The 21512-nt window shown below is 42.1% G+C and overlaps 1 protein-coding gene across 1 annotated transcript in view; it reads left to right on the top strand.

Annotated features, from left to right (window-relative positions):
• abraxas2 (abraxas 2, BRISC complex subunit) overlaps positions 1–19401 on the top strand; it is a 33128-nt gene extending 13727 nt beyond the window's left edge. Inside the window, exons 7-9 of the mRNA XM_063071848.1 lie at positions 6547–6631; positions 7251–7365; positions 18523–19401. Of these exons, the coding sequence (XP_062927918.1) occupies positions 6547–6631; positions 7251–7365; positions 18523–18962 (640 nt within the window). The 3' untranslated portion in view covers positions 18963–19401. The remainder of the gene's footprint in view (positions 1–6546; positions 6632–7250; positions 7366–18522) is intronic.
• Positions 19402–21512: the final 2111 nt, after the last annotated feature.

Here is a 21512-nt window from a genome sequence, read left to right as displayed (position 1 = left end):
ATTATGAAATATCATTGGGCCTAGTACATGTCCTGAAAAATATCTGCAGCGACATCATGATGTCATGGCCAGTCATTCCCTCTTCAGCTCTGGAACTCTGCACTTAGGTCCACGTTTACAACAAGGATATGAGTGAGATCTGGGGCTGAGTAATTCTGGTGAACTGCAAGGAAGTTCATGATCAACTGTCACTTTATACCACTGTTGAAAATGCCAATTATTTCAGGAGACCAGCTGAAAGGCCAGATTGGATTGTTCTGCCTTTTGTGAACAAAGCACTTTTCCATAGTCAGGCATATGCTTGTATTGCAACTACTGGAACAGCTCAGCTAGAGGCACAGCTGGTTTTGTGGTGTCAATTTTCAGCATTACAGCAGGAGTATTGTCTGATCTTGTTGCTTTCTCTGTATCTCATATTCACGGCCATTTTTTATATAGTGTGGATGAGTTGAAAGTCAATAACTTGTGTTGTGATGTTGCCTTGTAAGGAATGTCAGATAGATTAACATGTAAAGCCACAGCTTGATTATCTTGCATATCTTGTGCATTGCATTTTGTTTATGATGAACCACATGTTATTTTTACTGTCTTGGTAAAAATCTCTTATGAACAGATTAATTATGATCTGTTAGATTGCCTATTTTTATTCAATGTAATTTGAACATGAAGATCTGTAAATGACATTCAGAATATAACAAGGGATTGTAAGGTTAAGACTGTAATTGTGTTAGACAAGTTTATCTGAGTATTTATGTGTTTGAATCAATCCCTAAATAAGGAATGTAGGTGATGTAAGAAGTTTGGTTGCAATTATTTTGGCTTAATTTGATACTTTTTAAATGCCCAGAAGCATCAATAGATGTATGTACACAGCTTACACCCTGAGTTCATCAGTGACAACCAGGAAAGACTGGGTGACAACTGCGAAAAGAGTGGTGATGACTGGAGAGTCAGTGACAGCCCGGAGAGACGGCAACCGGGGCAGAACGGGCTGGCAACCCAACCTGTGTCCTCTGAGAGGAGGACCCCCACAAAAGCTACAATGAATCTAAGGGAAAGATACCCCCGGGGTGCCCGAGAGTGGGGGAGGATGAGTACCCCAGTCGGATGGACACAACGACATCAGACCCAGGCAACAAACAAACGGCGACGAGGAAGCAGTGTGCATGTGGCAAAATCTGCAAGAACGATCGCGGCTTGAAGATCCACCAAGGGAGGATGAAGTATTTGTCGGGAGCAGGAGCAGCACAACGCGCAGGTGTCCAACCTGGTGAGACGAAGGAGGGGCCAGGCCCGGAGTCACCCCAGAACCTCCAAGTGTTGCAAACTAATCCCTCTAACATGAAGACTAACAGGAGGCGGATCAGATGGCCTGCAGCTAACATGACTTCACTGTGGAAGCAGTTTGATGAAGATGTTAACCAAATTCTGGAGGCAACGGCAAAGGAAGGGGTTGATAGGAAGCTGCAAGCCATGACAACAATTATTGTCAGTATCGCAGCTGAACGGTTCAGAGAAGAGGAGAAGGAAGCCTCCAAAACATCTTACTCGAAGAACCAAAGAGCATTGAGGATCCACAACATCAGGCAGGAGATGAAAGCGCTGAAGACCCAATACAAGGAGGCAGGAGAAGAGGAGCACATTGGCTTGGCCCAGCTGATGTGCATACTACGAAAGAAGATCAGGGTCCTCTGCTGGGCAGAGTGGCATCAGAGGCGGCGTCGTGAAAGGGCCCGAAAACATGCTGCCTTTATCGCCAACCCCTTCAAGTTCACCAAGGAGTTGCTGGGGGAGAAGCGCAGTGGGAAACTGGCCTGTTCACAGGAAGACATAGACCAACATCTGAAGAAGATATATAATGATCCTGATAGAGAGCAGGAGTTGGGAGAGTGCGACATCCTAATAGACCCACCTGAACCGTATGTGCAGTTCAACATGTCAGAGCTGTAACTAAAGGAAGTCAGAGAGGTTGTCGGCAAAGCAAGGGCAAGCTCGGCTCCAGGACCAAGCAACACCTCGTACAAAGTGTACAAGAACTGCCCCAAACTCCTGCTGCATCTGTGGAAGATCCTGAGAATCTTCTGGAGAAGGGGGAAGATCCCAGAACAGTGGAGAGTGGCTGAAGGAGTGTGGATCCTGAAGGAGGAAAACGCCACCCAGATAGATCAGTTCCGCATCATTTCCCTGCTGTGTGTCGAGGCGAAGATCTTCTTCAGTGCTGTTTCTAATCGGCTGTGCACCTACCTAGCAAAGAACACCTATATTGATATATCAGTCCAGAAGAGTGGCATTTCAGGGATGCCGGGCTGTCTGGAGTACATCAATGTGGTGACACAGCTTATCAGGGAGGCTAGAGAGAACAAGGGCAACCTGTCAGTGTTGTGGCTCGACCTGGCAAATGCATATGGCTTCATTCCGCATAAGCTGGTGCAGCTCACACTGACCAAATATCACGTCCCCAGCAGAATCAGACACCTTATCGCTGATTATTACAGCAACTTCAGGATGAGGGTCTCTTCAGGAGCAATTACATCAACCTGGCACAGGGTGGAGATCGGCATCATCACAGGGTGCACTATCTCAGTGACACTATTCTCCCTAGCCATGAACATGCTCACTAAGTCTGCTGAACCAGAGTGCAGAGGGCCCAGAATGAATTCCGCTCAACGGCAACCACCTATCAGGGCATTCATGGATGACCTCACAGTCACCACAGAATCAGTCCCAGGCTGCCGGTGGATCCTGCAGGGGCTCAAAAGCTGGTGGAGTGGGCCCGGATGCGTTTCAAACCTGCCAAATCAAGATGGATGGTGCTGAGGAAAGGGAAGGTGGAGAACAAGTTCCGGTTCAGCATCACAGGCACAGCCATCCCAACCATCACAGAAAAGCCAGTCAAGAGCTTAGGCAAAGTTTTTGACAGCTCTTTAAGGGACACAACATCCATTCAGGCAACCTGCACCGAGTTGGATGGCTGGCTGAAATCTGTGGACAAGTCTGGCCTACCTGGGAAGTTTACAGCCTAGGTGTATCAGCATGACATTCTTCCCAGAATTCTGTGGCCCCTCCTCGTCTATGCAGTTCTGATCTCGACAGTCGAAACCTTAGAGAGGAGGGTTAGCAACCACCTCAGGAGATGGCTGGGGCTGCCAAAGAGCCTGAGCAGCATCGCACTCTATGGACACCACAACAAACTGCAACTGCCCTTCAAGTCCTTGGAGGAAGAATTCAAGGTAACAAGAGCCAGAGAAGTGCTACAGTGTAGGGACTCAAGTGACCCGAAGGTGGCTAGAGCAGGGATCCAAGTAAGTACTGGCAGGAAGTGGAGGGCAGAGGAAGCTGTTCAGGAGGCAGAGGCGAGGCTGTGTCACAGGAGGCTGGTGGGAGTGGTCACACAAGGCCGAGCTGGGCTAGGATCCTTTCCAACTCCCCAAATGGATGCCAGAGGGAAGGAAAGGCGTCGTCTAGTTCAGGAGGAGGTGAGAGCAGTAGTGGAGGAGACGAGAGCCTGCAAGGCGGTGGGAATGAAGCAACAGGGAGCTTGGACAAGATGGGAGAATGCGGTTGAGAGAAAAGTGACCTGGGCTGATACTTGGAAAGCCGAACCACACTGCATCCAATTTCTCATCCAGGCAGTGTACGATGTGCTTCCAAGCCCATCAAACCTGGACACATGGGGCAAAGCAGAGTCATCTGTGTGCCCACTGTGCTCCAAGTGAGGAACCCTGGAGCACATCCTCAGCGGCTGTGCAAGGGCACTTGGTGAGGGACGGTACAGGTGGAGGCATGATCAGGTTCTGAAGACCATCGCTGAAGCCGTCAGCACAGGAGTTGAGCGGGTGAAGCGGTCCCGACCCTCCAAGCAGACCATTGCCTTTGTCAGAGCTGGGGAGCAGCCAATACCTGCCAAAAGAACATCTGCAGGCATTCTGACCTCTGCAAGGGACTGGCAGCTGTTGGTGGACCTCGAAGGGCAGCTGAAGTTCCCTAACCATATCGCAGCCACCACCCTGCGACCAGACATTGTCCTAGTGTCTGAGTCGACGAAGCAAGTGGTGCTGCTGGAGCTGACAGTCCCATGGGAAGATAGCTTGGAAGAGGCCTTTGAAAGGAAGCTCTCCAAGTACGCAGGACTGGTCAGCAACTGTCAGCAGGCTGGATGGAGACCGAGGTGTCTCCCAGTGGAGGCTGGTTGTAGGGGATTCGTAGCCCATTCTTTAGTTAGAGCCTTCAGCATTTTGGGCATCGAGGGAGAGAGGAAGAGGAGAGCCATCCGCAGTACCACTGATGTGGCAGAGAGGGCCTCAAGATGGCTGTGGCTCAAAAGAGGGGAGCCATGGAGTCATAAGTAGCTAGCCATCTGGACACAAGCTGGGGTCTGATCAGCACCGGCTGGGTCACCTGGAGGAGGTTGTATGATGTTGAAAGACCTGAAACACCTGATAATTCCAGGAACATCACTGAAGATGTGTCCAGAAGCATCAATAGATGTATGTACACAGCAAATGACTGAAGTGATATTTTGAGGTTACAGAAAAGATTAGGAAATTAAATGCTATATATTTTTTAAAAGCTTAGTTGTGAATACATTGTCTTTGACTTCTTTTGAATTTGGTTTTAGAATTTGGAACAGCATTTTCATTGAAACATGAAATGTATCAGTATTTCACTGAAGCCATCATAGAATAAGCTGTTAGATCTTAAATGCAAAATGTGGAGACTTACTTGGTTGATATACTGTTCCATATACAGTGGCATGCAAAAGTTTGGGCACCCCTGGCCAAAATTTCTGTTACTGTGAATAGCTAAGTGAGTAAAAAGATGAACTGATTTCCAAAAGGCATAATGTTAAAGATGACACATTTCTTTAATATTTTAAGCAAGATTACTTTTTTATTTCCGTCTTTTACAGTTTCAAAATAACAAAAAAAAGGAAAAGGGCCCGAAGCAAAAGTTTGGGCACCCTGCTTGGTCAGTACTTAGTAACACCCCCTTTGGCAAGTATCACAGCTTGTAAACGCTTTCTGTAGCCAGCTAAGAGTCTTTCCATTCTTGTTTGGGGGATTTTCGTCCATTCTTCCTTGCAAAAGGCTTCTAATTCTGTGAGATTCTTGGGCTGTCTTGCATGCACTGCTCTTTTGAGGTCTATCCACAGATTTTCGATGATGTTTATGTCGGGGGACTGTGAGGGCCATGGCAAAACCTTCAGCTTGTGTCTCTTGAGGTAGTCCATTGTGGATTTTGAGGTGTGTTTAGGATCATTATCCCGTTGTAGAAGCCATTTTCTTTTCATCTTCAGCTTTTTTACAGACGGTGTGATGTTTGCTTCCAGAATTTGCTGGTATTTAATTGAATTCATTTTCCCCTCTACCACTGAAATATTCCCTGTGCCACTGGCTGCAACACAAGCCCAAAGCATGATCGATCCACCCCCTGTGCTTAAGAGTTGGAGAGGGGTTCTTTTCATGAAATTCTGCACCCTTTTTTCTCCAAACAAACCTTTGCTCATTGCGGCCAGAAAGTTCTATTTTAACTTCATCAGTCCACAGGACTTGTTTCCAAAATGCATCAGGCTTGTTTAGATGTTCCTTTGCAAACTTCTGATGCTGAATTTTGTGGTGAGGACGCAGGAAAGGTTTTCTTCTGCTGACTGTTCCATGAAGGTCATATTTGTGCAGGTGTCGCTGCACAGGAGAACAGTGCACTGCCACTCCAGAGTCTGCTAAATCTTCTTGGAAGGTTTTTTGCAGTCAAACGGGGGTTTTGATTTGCCTTTCTAGCAATCCTACAAGCAGTTCTCTGGGAAAGTTTTCTTGGTCTTCCAGACCTCAACTTGACCTCCACCGTTCCTGTTAACTGCCATTCGTTAATTACATTACGAACTGAGGAAACGGCAACCTGAAAACGCTTTGCTATCTTCTTATAGCCTTCTCCTGCTTTGTGGGCATCATTTATTTTAATTTTCAGTGTGCTTGGCAGCTGCTTAGAGGAGCCCATGGCTGCTGATTGTTGGGTCAAGGTTTGAGGAGTCAGGGTATTTATAAAGCTTTGAAATTTGCATCACCTAACAACGACTGTGAACAAGCCATAGCCCTAACAAGCTAGTTAAGGTCTGAGACCTTGGTAAAAGTTATCTGAGAGCTCGAATCTCTTGGGGTGCCCAAACTTTTGCATGGTGCTCCTTTCCTTTTTTTCACTCTAAAATTGTACAAAACAAAAATAATACACTAATCTTGCTTAAAATGTTGAAAAGAATGTTTCATCTTTAACTTATTGACTTTTTGGAGATCAGTTCATCTTCTACTCACTTAACTATTCACAGTAACAGAAATTTTGACCAGGGGTGTCCAAACTTTTGCATGCCACTGTATAATTTAAATGTTGCCTCCACAGAATGTAATTTGCTGATCATTCATTTTCTAACCAGTATCTCATTTCTAGAGTTAAAATTTTAACTATTCATAATGAGGATATAACTTAGACTAACTATTAAACATTGTATATACAGTTTCAAACTTCAGTTAATCTGTTTTTATATTTTTCATACAGAGCTGAGTTCTTTGACAAAGATGGTGTGATTAAAGATATCAGGGCTATTTATCAGGTGTACAATGCACTGCAAGAAAAGCTGCAAGTAAGTTAGTTTCCTAAGGGAATTAAAGGAATAAACCCTAATATGCTTTGTTAATTCATGTTTGGTCTTGTGATGAAGTGTGAAAATGTACACATTATTTTAAGAAGAAATCTGCATAAGAACTGTGTAAGTTCTTGCTCGCACTTTTGAAATCCAAAGATAAGTGCTTTGGAACAAATGGGCTACTCCTTTCCTTCCATCTTCCATCCTCAGACTGGGAGTAACCAAATCTGCTACCTTACATTGATATTAAATTTCCTCTCTAACCCATGTTGCTGGCCTGCACTGTTTGTCATCTTCAAATTTAAATTTCTCATTCTTTTCTTTCAATGCCCTGTCCTGCCTTTGCCTCTCACACCAGTCTTGACATAAAGCCCCCATAACATTGTTTTCATGGAATGATAGCCTCTTCTGCATCCCCAGCTTCCTGTTTATGCTATTTGAGCTTTCAGCTAATTGACTTAACATTTGGGATTTACTTGTATGTGCTACTTGCTTTTTATCCAAGTACTCAACTGTAAAGCACATTGAGATGCCTTATCAGTTAAATAAATTTAATGTTAATTTAGATTTAACTCTGTAATAAAGATAATTTAAAGATCTTTTAACATTTTTGTAGACTGTATGTGGAGAAGTGGAAAAAAGTGAGCAAACAGTTGAAAGTTACCTTCTAGAAGTGGACAAATTGAAGAAACAAATAGCACGGAGGAAAAGGGAGATTAAAGAGGAAAAGAGTAAGTAAATGTCAAATGTAAATTGAACATAATAGGTATAAATGTTTGTTAAAGAAAGCAATGCTAAGTGGCTTTAGAGTGATGATTACTTGAACAAATATGAGCAGTAATCTGTTACTGTTGCATAGCCAGAAGTATGCTGTCTTGAATAAATCATAACAAATACAGTATGTCTGCTGTTTTAAAAAAAAAATCAAGCAATCTATTTATCCTGGATATTAAAGGTTTTGGTACAGGTCCACAATCCCTTATCCGAAATCCTTGGGGCCAGTTGCATTTCGGAATTCAGAATTTTTTGGATTTCAGATCCCCCTGCGCCCCCCCCCAAAAAAAACAAAAAACACGTGTGCTTGAGTCCCTTATTTAATCTGCCTCAGTGTGGTGGACTTTAGGACCCGGCGGCGCACCAAACCTACGCACATCCTCCCATATACTTTAAATCATCTCTAGATTACTTATAATACCTAATACAATGTAAATGCTATGTAAATAATTGTTATACTGTATTATTTAGGGAATAATGACAAGAAAAAAAATTGTTTCTAACAAAAACATTTAATAAAACAAAAATATACAGCTCTAAACGAACCGAATCAAACACATGGTAAATGACTTATTGAAATAAATGTAGAATGTCACTGTCACTGTCACTATAAAACTTCAGTAACTTGTCTTTCTGTTTATTTAAATCATATACAGTGGTAGTTCTGACACTTTCCTTCAGTAAGACGCCGCACAGACACACCACGATCAAGCTTCTGCTATAACTCCACTTTCTGCATTATTGGTAATAATAGATCCTTCCTTCTCTTTTTCTCATATCTGCAGCTCTTTTTGACATTTTCACAGTGAAATTAAACACAAAGTCAACGGTGAAAACAAAATACAGTTTTCCCCCGCCATCCGAAGGTAGAGCGTTCCTGTGAAATGGTTCGTAAGCCGAAATGTCATAAAGCGAAGAAGCAATTACCACTTACATGGGAAAATTTTGTGAGCGTTCGCAGACCCAAAAATAACCTACCGAATCATGCCAAATAACACATAAAACCTAAAATAACAGTAACAGATAGTAAAAGCAGGAATGATATAATAAATACACAGCCTATATAAAGTAGAAATACTTTTCCACAATCACTACTGCACTGTTCTCCGTAGCGAAAATCTCACGCAAGTGCTGTTGGCAGAAAATCTCACGCAAATGCTGTTGGCAAAAACACGGCGCAAGCGCTCTCCAGTAACCTTTAAGCTATGAAACTGCCAAATCATACCAAATAACACGTAAAAATACATAGCAGATATAAAGTAGAAATAATGTATGTCCAGTGTAGTATCACTTACTGGAATTGGGAAGACAGCGCAGAACACACTGATGGTGGTGTGTTAGACTGAGTCGTTGCAGGTTGGGTGGTGCAGTGGCCCCCTCCCTGATACATTGCTGCGAGGCACGCAGAGGTCCAGCGGTAGCCGGTAGGCACACAGCACATCTGTAAGAAAAAAGCCGAAATAAACATGCTAATTAATTAGGTGCCACCCAGCACGTAGTTGTCGGCCCAGATCAGTGCCGATTTCCGACTGCGTTGTCTATGATCTGGGCCGACAATTATGTGTTGGGCGGCACCTAATTAATTAGCATGTTTATTTCGGCTTTTTTCTTAAAGATGTGTTGTGTGCCTCCCGGCTACTGCTGCATTCTCTGCGAATCGGTACAGTATTTGTCCGCAGCCTGGGTGTTAGGGTGGTGGGACACTGGGGTGTCATCTCTTCGTCTGTTTCCATTAGGGCAGGCAGCTCATCTTCTCCTATGACTGCCTGCCTTGATGTCGAAGGTCGAGGTTCGTCGTCTGCTGTGGCTGATGTGGAAGGCTTGCTTGACTGCTGAGCCTCACGCATTTTTCTATCATACAGTTCTTTGTGAGCACTCAAACCATCTTGCAAATATCCCCTAACCCTACGTAACCTTTCAAAATTAAAGTCGTACTTTATCATTGCAGCGAAAATCTCACGTAGTTGCTTCACTTTCGCTACTGCATTCGGTTTCGATTGTTATCCTTTCCTCTTCCAATTGCATCAGTTCTTGGTCATGCGATGCCAAAACCTCTTCAACATCATCCTCGTCAGCTTCCACAAGCCAAACTAACTTCGTCCTTACTTCATTCACCACGATTGAAACACTTAATTATGTCTAGTTTTATGCTAAGTGTAACACCCTTACGAGCTCTTTTAGGCTTTTCCGACACCATAGAACTCATCTTGCAAATGACTGCTCACAGGCACGTGTTTAAGCAATGCCGGCGAGAATGTAGTTCCGAATCCGAGGGAGAGCGGCTGCTAACCTCACTGTTTCGGGAAAAAAAAGCAGCGCACAATAAAAAAAATTCAGCGTGCGAAAAAAATCAGTGCGCTGCCTTTTATCGCGCACAGAATTTTTTATTGCGCACTGCTTTTTTTCGTAACAGTGAAAACACCTTCTGAAAGCGAAAACGGTACTAATGTAGGTCTTTCGTAACAATGAGGTTTCGTATTCGAACGTTCGAAAAGTGGGGGACACCTTTATCAGCGAACAGCAAATGCGCGTGTAACTAGTATGAGCGCTGAGTCATAACTGACGTCTGGCGGCCTTTGCTTGTGCTGCCACGTCACACCTGAGTGACGTCAGCTGTTGGCGATAAAAACTTTGGTTTTCGGAGCTTTTTGGATTTCAGAATTTCGGATAAAGGAAGGTGCACCTGTACAAGTGTTTGCAATTAAAGGGAAAATTGAATCTAGTTTATTTCTACTCTGTATGATCCTATGTTCTGTTGTGAATATATAGCAATGTAAATCAGTATGCTTTGATTGAACTTGTCGGTCTTGACAGGTTCAGTATCATTCCTCGATTGGTTTCAAAATTTGAAACTAAACATACAAAATCAAACTACTCACTCTATGTCCAAAATTATAAAAAACCAATGCATAAAACTTATGACCCATTGGTGCAGTGTCAGTTATCCTTCTGGGTCTTTTGCAAACTGTTGTAATCTGTGGGGTAAACTGTTTCCACAAATCTCTTATTTAAAATCTCAAAACTGAATGAATGACAACATATTTCCTAGTCAGGCTAATCTATAGTTCAGTAAGGAAACTGTGTGACATCATTTTTGCTCTGATTGTCATTTGCTAACCTGGGTCTAGGGCTTGAAAGGTGACAAAATATTTAGAACCATAGAACACTACAGCACAGAAAACAGGCCATTTCGTCCTTCTAGTCTGTGCCAAACGTGGAATTCTGCAACTACTGCTGGAGTGATTCAGTGTTTAATCTGGTGGATCGAATTATATTTACTTAATCAAATAATGGATATTCTAGCACAGCTCAGATTTGTATCCCTTTCGTGGTACAGATGGTGTCCAGAGAATGGTTTCTTACCCCAGAATACCCAGCTGACCTTTTCCCTTGGTGTTTGAAGTTCTGCTTAGTTCTAATCCCCAGATTATTAGGAGGGAACTTGACTACAATGATGAGTTCAATCAAGTGAAAATAATTCATCTCTCCAAGGGATGAATTGTTTCCTTTAGCGGAGCTGTAAATTGAACTGAAAACTGCAATCATCACTGAATATCCCAATTTCTGATCTTTGAAGATAAGACCATAAGATATAGGAACAGAATGAGGTCATTTAGTTAGGCTGTCTTAGCCCATTGAGTCTACTCTGCCATTTAGTCATGGCTGACTTTTTAAGAGCAGTAATGAAGAACTTGCATGAGACGGTGCCAAAGATAACATGTCTTAAAACATATCCATGTTATTTTGGTGTATTTAAAGCAGAAGTTGATAGGTTCTTAATTGGTAAGGGTGTCAAAAGTTATGGGGAGAAGGCAAAAGAATAGAGTTGAAAAGGATAATAAATCAGCCATGATGGAATAGTGGATCAGATTTGATGGGCCGAATGCTTAATTCCGCTCCTATATCTTGTGGTCTTATGGTTTAAAATCTCAACCATCTTCCTTTTGTGTCTGTAACAACTGTCATCAGAGTTGCCCTTTGATTCTTGCTCCCCTCACTTTGGCTAGAGCTCCTTAATGTCACACTTAGACGTGTGTCCCCTATCAAAAATGTTTTTTCAGGCCTCACAAGATCTCGTTTTTTTGGTCCACCTAAGCAGAATCCAGGTAATGCACAAGTGGTAGATAATTAGCAAGTGCCACTTAATTTTGCTGATACTTTTTAGAGTAAGCAATTGCATTAATTGGCCTCATTGGATTTTTCTTCTTTTTGTATACAATCAACAACCTGTGCTGTCACCTTACTATAGCTTGTACCTGTTCACACTTGTAAAACAATGTCCCAGGGAGATTGAAATTAACCTTTGCTCACATGGGTATAATTGGATGGTGTGGCCTGGTTAGGCCAAAAGAGCCATTTTGCATCCTGTATCTCTAAGTAACTGAAAATGAGTTTAAACATTTCTAAACCTGCAGCAAAGCATAATATTTAGATCTTAAAATGTCTTGAATTAAATGTCTTTAAAGGTTATTTCCTTTGAAACATCTTGGTCTGAAACCATTTGCTTTGCTTGTAAATGTTTAGTTATAGAAAAGTACAACACAGAAATGGGCACTTGGGCCCATCTGGTCTGTGCTGAATCAATTGAAATTGCCTAATCCCATCAACCTGTACCCGGACCACAGCCCTCCATACCCCTCATACCCATCTACCTATCCCAGCTTCTCTTCAACGTTGCTATCAGCTTGCATGCACCACTTGCACTGGCACCTCATTCCACACTCTTACAACCTTCTAAGTGAAGAAGTTTCTCCTTGCATTCCCTTTAAGCACTTCACCTTTCGCCCTTAAACCCATGAACTTCGGTTGTGGTCCCACCAACTTCAATGGAAAAAGCCTGCTTGCAATTACCCTACCTATACCTCTCATAATTTTGTATACCTCTATCAAATCTCCCTCAGTCTTCTACATTTCACGGAATAAAGTCCCAACCTATTCGATCTTTCCTTATAACTCAGGTCCTCCAGTCCCAGCAACATCTTTGTAAATTTTCTCTGTACTCTTCCAACCTTATTTGCATATTTCCTGTAGATAGGTGACCAAAACTGTACACAATACTTCATTGAGGTCTCACATCTTGTAGAACTTAAACATAACATCCCATCTCCTGTACTCAGTACTTTTGATTTATGAAGGCTAATATGCCAAAAGCTTTCTTTACAACTCTTTCTACCTGTGATGCTGCTTTCAATTAATTATGGCCCTGTTTACCCTCAGTGCCCTACTGTTCACTGTGTAAGACCTACCCTGGTTGGTGCTACTGAAATGCATCACCTCACATTCGTCTGCATTAAATTCCATACTTCATAAGTACCTCATTTGTTCCTACCTACTGAGATCTGATATGCACCTTGTTATGGCAACCTTTTATCCTGATAGGCACATACAGCTTTGTACTCTCAAAATTTCACCTTTGAAGGCCTCCCACTTACCAAGTACCTCTTTGCCAGAAAACAGCCTGTCCCAAACCACACTTGCCAGATCCCTTCTAATACCATCAAAATTGGCCTTTCTCCAATTAGAATCAACCTGCAGACCAGACCTATCTTTTTGAATATTTACTTTGAAACTAATGGCATTATAATCACGAGATGCAAGGTGTTCCCCTACACATTGTTGTCACCTGCCGTCTCATTCTGTAGTAGGAGATCCAGTATCTCTCTTGTTGGGACTTCTGTGGACTGATGAAGGAAATTTTCCTGAACACTCTCTACAAACTCTATCCCATCTAGTCCTTTTATGGTATGGGAGTCCTAGTTAATATATAGAAAGTTAAAATCACCTGCTATAACAACTTTATTCTTTTTGCAACAGTCTGCGATCTCTACAAGTTTGGTCCTCTATATTCTTTGGATTGTTGGGTGGTCTATAATATAGCCCCATTAACATGGTCATAACTTTCTTATTCCTCAGTTCCACCCATAAAGCCTCACTAGATGAGCTCTTTAATCTGTCCTGATGAGCACTGCCATGACATTTTTCCTGACTAGTAATGCCACCCATCCCCCTTTAATCCCTCCCTCTCTGTTGCGTCTAAAGTAATGGATCCCTGGAATGTTGAGCTGCAAGTCCTGCCCCTCTAGCAGCCAAGTCTCATTAATAGCTACAATATCACAATTGCATGTTGATCCATGCCCTATGCGAATCTGCCTTTCCTACAGTGTTTCTTGCATTGAAATATATGTAGCTCAGATGATTAGTCGCACCATGTTCAACCTTTTGATTACTGACTTTGTTGTCTTAAACAACATTTATCTCCACAACCTCTCCTCTAACTGTTCTGGCACTCTGGCTCCCATTCCCTTGCATCTCTAGTTTAAACCCGCCCCTGTGTAACACTAACAAACCATCCTGCTTGGATATTAGTCCCCCTTCACTTCAGGTGCAAACAATCTCTACAGGTCTCACCTTCCTTGGAAGAAAGCCCAATGATCCAAGAATCTGACATCTTCCCTCCAACACCATCTCCTTGGCCATGTGTAAAAACTGTATGATCTTCCTATTTCTGGCCTCACAGGCATGTGGCATGGGTAGCAAACCTGAATAACAACCCCTGGAGGGCCTGTCCTTTAACTTAGCATCGAACTCCCTGAACTGACTTTGTAGAACCTATGTCATTGGTACCTACATGGATCACGACTTCTGACTGTTTACCCTCCCACTTAACACAAGATAATGTATAAATCTGCTCCAGGTTATTCCATATGCTGCAAATATGGTGTGCTTATTCTTGACAATGGAATTGGTGCCTCTCTGCCTCCCTGCTGTCAATTCCTGTGGAAGCATGCCTCACTGTAACTTCAGACCTTGTTGCACAGACTGGAAGTATCAGCAAGTAATGTCAGACTTCTCTGCCGAGTTCTGTACTTTTGTGCTACAGAAATCATGAATATTCAAATGTACCATAAATACCTCATTGGCAGTTCTCTTCAGAATTGGCAACAAAATATCAGTATCATTTGGTCCATTATCAGATTGCTTAGCTGTGGTCAGTAGGTTGTTTTTAGGCAACCACACTATCTACCATGGTGCTTGGGTATCGCAGTGGCATAGCTAATAGAGCTGCTGCCTCTCACAGCTCTAGTGACCCAGGTTCAGTTCTGATCTCCAGCACTGTGCATGTGGGGTTTGCATGTTCTGTGGTTGCCTGGTATATTGGTTTCCTCCCATATCAGTTTGTTCATCATGTGCTGTGTCGTATGACGTAGGTGATCATGGTCTCTCCATGACCATCTTTGTTCTTGGCATATTTTTCTAAAGAAGTGATGTGCCAGTGCCACCTTCTGGGCAGTGTCGTTACATAGAAACATAGAAACATAGAAAATAGGTGCAGGAGTAGGCCATTCGGCCCTTCGAGCCTGCACCGCCATTTATTATGATCATGGCTGATCATCCAACTCAGAACCCAGCCTTCCCTCCATACCCCGTGACCCCTGTAGCCACAAGGGCCATATCTAACTTCCTTTTAAACATAGCTAATGAACTGGCCTCAACAGTTTGCTGTGGCAGAGAATTCCACAGATTCACCACTCTCTGTGTGAAGAAGTTTTTCCTAACCTCGGTCCTAAAAGGCTTCCCCTCTATCCTCAAACTGTGACCCCTCGTTCTAGACCTCCCCAACATCGGGAACAATCTTCCCGCATCTAGCCTGTCCAATCCCTTTAGGATCTTATACGTTTCAATCAGATCCCCCCTCAATCTTCTAAATTCCAACGAGTACAAGCCCAGTTCATCCAGTCTTTCTTCATATGAAAGACCTGCCATCCCAGGAATCAATCTGGTGAACCTTCTTTGTACTCCCTCTATGGCAAGGATGTCTTTCCTCAGATTAGGGGACCAAAACTGCACACAATACTCCAGGTGTGGTCTCACCAAGGCCTTGTACAACTGCAGTAGTACCTCCCTGCTCCTGTACTCGAATCCTCTCGCTATAAATGCCAGCATACCGTTCGCCTTTTTCACCGCCTGCTGTACCTGCATGCCCACTTTCAATGACTGGTGTATAATGACACCCAGGTCTCGTTGCACCTCCCCTTTTCCTAATCGGCCACCATTCAGATAATAATCTGTTTTCCTATTTTTGCCACCAAAGTGGATAACTTCACATTTATCCACATTAAATTGCATCTGCCATGAGTTTGCCCACTCACCCAACCTATCCAAGTCACCCTGCATCCTCTTAGCATCCTCCTCACTGCTAACACTGCCACCCAGCTTCGTGTCATCCGCAAACTTGGAGATGCTGCATTTAATTCCCTCATCCAAGTCATTAATATATATTGTAAACAACTGGGGTCCCAGCACTGAGCCTTGCGGTACCCCACTAGTCACCGCCTGCCATTCTGAAAAGGTCCCGTTTATTCCCACTCTTTGCTTCCTGTCTGCTAACCAATTCTCCACCCACACCAATACCTTACCCCCAATACCATGTGCTTTAAGTTTGCACACTAATCTCCTGTGTGGGACCTTGTCAAAAGCCTTTTGAAAATCCAAATATACCACATCCACTGGTTCTCCCCTATCCACTCTACTAGTTACAAGACAGGTGACCCCCAGCCATTATCAATGGTCTTCAGAGATTGCCCAGCGCCAGTGATTATATAACCTGGGTTTGTGGTATGCACCAGCTGCTCATACAACCATCCACCTTGCCCAAGGGTGACCAGGCGAGGAGGGGGAAGGAGCACCGTATACCTCCTTTGACAGACATTTCTCCACCCCACCACGTTACCATCAGTAGGTGGATTAATTGCTACCTGTGCCAGGTGCTAGTGAGGTCAGAACTAGGAAGGTTATGCGGTTTGACACATGGCTATGAGTTGTTGTAGGAGGGAGGGCATAAGATTTTTGGGTCATTGTGTTCTCTTCCAGGGAAGGTGAGAGCTGTACAGAAGGGACAATTTGCACCTGAACTGGAGGGGGACTAATATCCTAGTGGGAAGTTTTGTTAATGCTGTATGATGGGGTTTAATCCAGAGTTGCAGGAGGATGGGAGCCAGAGTGCCAGAACATTTGGAGAGTTTGTGAAGGCAGATGTTGGTAAGATCTCAGACAAAGTCAGAAATCAAAGGGTTGGGCATGGTGTGACTAGTGTCCCGAGGTTGTTTGTAACGTTATAGCAGGTGATTTTAACTTGCTACATTGACTGAGAATCGCATACTGTAAAAGGACTAGATGAGATAGAGATTGTCAAATGTGTCAAGGAAAATTTCCTTCATCAATACGTAGAAGTCCCAACATGAGAGGATGTGATACTGGATCTGCTATTAGGGAATGAGACAGGGCATGTTGCAGAGGTTTGTGTTGGGGAATACTTTGCATCTAGTGACCACAATACCATTACTTTTAAAGTAAATATACAAAAAGATGGGTCTGGTCTGCAGACTGAGATTCTAAATTGGAGAAAGGCCAATTTTGATGGTATCAGAAATGATCTGACAAGTGTGGATTGGGACGGGCTATTGTATGTGCTTGTCAGAATAAAAAGTAAGGATAACAAGTGTAGGGAACCTTTGTTTTCTGTTGAGGCCCTGGTTAAGAAAAAAGGAGGTGCAAAGCAGGTGTGGGCAAGTAGGAACAAATGAGGTGGTCATGGAGTACAAGAAATGTAAGAGGACACTTAAAAATATCAAGAAGGCATGAGGTTGCTCTAGCAGACAAGGTAAAGGGGAATCCTAAGAGATTCTACAGATATGTTAAAAGTAAAAGGTTTGCAAGGGACAAAATTGGTCCTCTGGAATATGTGGAGCCAAAACAGTTGGGGGAGATCTTAAATGCATTCTTTGTATCTGTATTTACTCAGGAGACAGATAGTCTATAGAAGTAAGCCAAAGCAGCATCAACTTCATGGAACCTGTACAGATTACAGAGGAAGATGTGTTGAGGCAAATCAGGGTCTGACAAGGTGTTCCCTTGGACCCTATGGAGGCAAGTGCAGAAATTGCTGAGGTCCGAGCGACAGGAGAGGTGCCAGAGGATTGGAGGATAGCCAATGTTGTTCTGCTGTGTTTTTTTTTTAAAAAAGCTCTAAACATAAACGAGGAAATTATAGGCTGGTGAGTTTGCCATCAGTTGTGGGAAAGTTATTGGAAGGTATTCTAAGGAACCGGATATATAAGTACTTGGATAGAAGTGGACTGATTAAAGATCGTCAGCATGGCTTTGTGCATGGTAGGTCATGTCTAACCAATCTTATAGGGTTTTTCGAAGAAGTTACCAGGAAAGTTGATGAAGGCAAGGCAGTGGATGTTGTCTACATGGACTTTATTAAGTTCTTTGACAAGGTCCCACATGGGAGGCTAGTCAAGAAGGTTCAGTCGCTTGGCCTTCAGGATGAAGTAGTAAATTGGATTAGACATTGGCTTTGGGGGAGAAGCCAGAGAATGGTAGTAAGGGGTTGCGTCTCTGACTGGAGGCCTGTATCTGGTGGTGTGCCACAGGGATCGGTGCTGGGTTCTATGTTTGTCATCTGGATCGATGATAATGTGATTATCTGCATCAGAAAATTTGCAAATGACACAAAGATTGGGGGTGTAGTAGACAGTGAGGAAGGATATCATGGCTTGCAAAGGGATCTGCATCAGCTGGAAAAATTTCAGTAAGGAAAGATTGAATAGGTTAGGACTTATTTCTTGGAATGTAGAAGATTGAGAAGAGATTTGTTGGAGGTATACAAAATTATGAGGGATATAGATAGGGTAAATGCAAGCAGGCTTTTTCCACTGAAGTTGGTTGGGACTGCAACCAAAGGTCATGGGTTAAGGGTGAAAGGTGGGAAATATGAGGGGAATTTTCTTCTCTCAGAGGGTCGTGAGAGTGTGGAACGAGCTGCTAGTGCAAGTGGTACATGCAAGCTCGATTTCAACATTTAAGAGAAGTTTGGATAGGTTTCAGTGCAGGTTGATGGGTAGGCAGCTTAAGTGGTTTCAGCATGAACTAAATGGACTGAAGGACCTGTTTCTGTGGCCTTAGTTTGAAAATACATTTCACAATCAAAAAAAAATTAATGTAAGTGGATCTTTGGAGTACTTTAGGGCTTGTTTCTGTACAGTTTTAATTAGCCTCTGTGAAGTAAATTAATGTATATAATTGTTTTTTTTTCTAAATCTATTTAGAACTTCAAGAAGCTGCACCGAATAGAGGATTAGCTGAAGAAGATTCGGTGTGTGTGCCTAATCTGAGGACCAGTCCTGAACAAGTAATGGAAGTACATATGCAACAACGTTTGGACTCTACTCCTACTCTGTTGCTTAATTCTGATGTCACTGCTAGGGGCAATTTGCAGGGGATGAGTAGTGCTTTTGTGCCTCGGGTACAAGGTGTGGGATCTGCTAGCAAAGCTTCAGCAAGCACAAGTGCTCCAAACTACTATGGAAACCGAATGGGGAGTCCCCACTCACAAAAAGCACATGAAGATATTGTTAATAAAGAAGAGGACAATTATGAAAGCTTGCACGAACCTTCAGAAACATCTGACAGTGACTACACTGCACTGGATGGAATGTGTCCGAATTCACATCCAAATGAAGACACAAATCAAACATCACAAATATAACAGACTCTGGTGGCACTAATTTGTGATGCACATTAATTTTGAAGGATGCGAGGAAGGATAGTTTTCAGCCGAGCAATTGAATCAATGTGTAACAGGAAGGCTTCTGTGTGCAGAAAACTTTAATAGCCTACTTGAATGTTTATTGCCTTGTGCATAGTCTGATTTCAGATAAATGGGATGTAGGATTTTTCTGTACTCTTTTGAAAGGTTCACATGTTGCAGCCAAAAATTGCTTCCAAAGGCACAATACCAACTATAGACACAATGATAGCACCAGAGTTTTTTTTAAGTGGTATCACAGACTTAAATCAATTGCTGCTGGGTCTGTATCCAATGAAGAGTTGTTTTAATTTGACAATACCATACTACTTGCACTATTTTGTTTTTTTGTCTTTTTTTGCAGGTTCACAAAAGGGAACATTGTCAGCGGCCTTCAAAATTCAAAACCCCATTAGGAGCCAAATTTAGTGCTTTTTCAAATCTTTGTAACCTAATTGGAACAGAGATTGATTATATAATTGCTTTAGAATGCACGTTGTGAGGTTATGTGACTAGGACTGTAATATTTGGAGGATTTGAACTTTTGTAGTGTAATGTATCACTGCATCTAACATTCAGTCCTTTTTTTTAAATGGTGATGTAATTTGCCAGTATGTAATCCAAAACAGCTTCGATATCTTCAATTATGTGCCTGACTGGTAGTATAGCAAAATGTGTACATATATATATACATATATATATAAAGTAATCTGCTCACTGCTCCTGTTTACTAGAATTATTGCTATATTCCTTTTTGGGTGCTATAATTTTTTTCCCCCAATTCTGTTTGCCAAATTTTAGCTTAGGATTTTTAATGAGGAAAAGTTTCGGTATGCTTTTAAAAAAGAGCCATGGGGGTTAATCAGAGATATAGGAATATTATTGGAGTTAACATAAATCTTGGGTGGAATTACAGGAATTAATAATTTATAAGTTCATGGCTTTTGAATATTCCCAAAATGGGTCTAAAATTTAAGTCTCATTAAATTTAGTAAATTTGTTTACTTTGGGTTAGTTGTCAAATCTTTGGGTGACAATCTTTTGTACAAACTGGGACAAAGTATTGTGTATAACTTGTTTTTGTTGTAATTCACAGGGAGCTTTTATGTTCGTTTATGTACTCTGTCCTGTACTCAGGAATTGTGTGTGCGCGTGTTTTAATGTAAAATGAATGTAATACATCCTGTCAACTTAAAAGTAATATTAATCACTCCCCAAGCAGATTTGCAGTCTGAAGCCATCAACAATAACTTTTTTTGATTAGGGTTTTACCCAATTCAATATGTTTAAGTGTGTTTGAAGGAAAAGCACTTTGTCCCAATTTTTTTTAACCTTTCAATTTATTTTCAAAAACTGTACAACACCAAATATCCTGCAGTTTTACAGTAAGTGGTTTGATATGCTTAACAACTTAACAATTCAGTTTTATAAGAGAAAAGCAAGTGTTCTTCAAAATAATTTTGTATTATCAGAGAGAGATCATGTTTAGATCTAACAAGAATGTGAATACTGCTCTTGCCATCAAATGATTATGGGAGTTTGCACAAATTAGTTAAATTAACTACCATTTATAGAAGAACTTGATGGATATTATTTAAAATTGGGCAATAATAGGTCTATTAGCTAAATTATAATGTAGCTGTTAAAAATAAAATCAGCAGTAAAAAAATTGGAAGAAAATTAATTGTTTCAAACTTCAAAAAATCAATTATGAGATTAATATATGATTAAAATGCATTGAGATGCAGTGGTACTGAAATATTTCATATCAGAAAAAATGGTAAATTGCATTATTCCATTTATTCTCTAAATTTCTTGGACAGCTAAATATAGGGTCTGCACAATACTTACGGCTATAAAGTTAACTGGTTAGCAACAATGGAAGTGGTACACTGATGTATTTTTTGGAGTATTCTGAGAAGTTAATTTTCCCTGTTAGAGATATATGAGTGATTGTGATTTAATCTCAAGACATTACTTACTGCCTGTTACGCCACTGGTGTCTGGGGCAGCAATGAAGGTCCTCCATTACTGGCAGTGTTCAGGGCTTCCTTCATCACATCAGTAACTTCCTCTCTGTTTTCACTGCTATCAATCATGAAAGTCCCAAGTGGAGACTCAGGAATACTGTCACACTCAGATGTAGATGGATTCTTCATTGCTGTTTCTGTAGCAATTTTGTTTGAACGGGGTTGCTAGCCCTGAGGTGAACCCCCAAACCTGGAGGACCTCTTTTTGTCTGTTCTGTACCCTTTGACCTGTTTGGCCTGGGTGGCCTGACCAAGAGCCAAAGATGGCCCATATAGCTCTCTGGGTCATTGAAGTATGCAAGCCTCCAAACCATGGCAAGGCTGTGGTCCTCTTGGAGAATCTCAAGACGTGGAATAGTATAATACTATCATCATGCACAAATGCTTCCATCAGCACTGTAATCCCTCAACATTTCAAGCACCAAAATTGACAATTACGTTAATTCCTGTCAGTTTTAATTTTCAGTTTCAGAATTTTGTC

The sequence above is a fragment of the Mobula hypostoma genome, chromosome 19, assembly GCF_963921235.1.
Source record: "Mobula hypostoma chromosome 19, sMobHyp1.1, whole genome shotgun sequence".
Classification (NCBI taxonomy): Eukaryota; Metazoa; Chordata; class Chondrichthyes; order Myliobatiformes; family Myliobatidae; genus Mobula; species Mobula hypostoma.
This window is presented reverse-complemented; position numbering and strand designations above follow the sequence as displayed.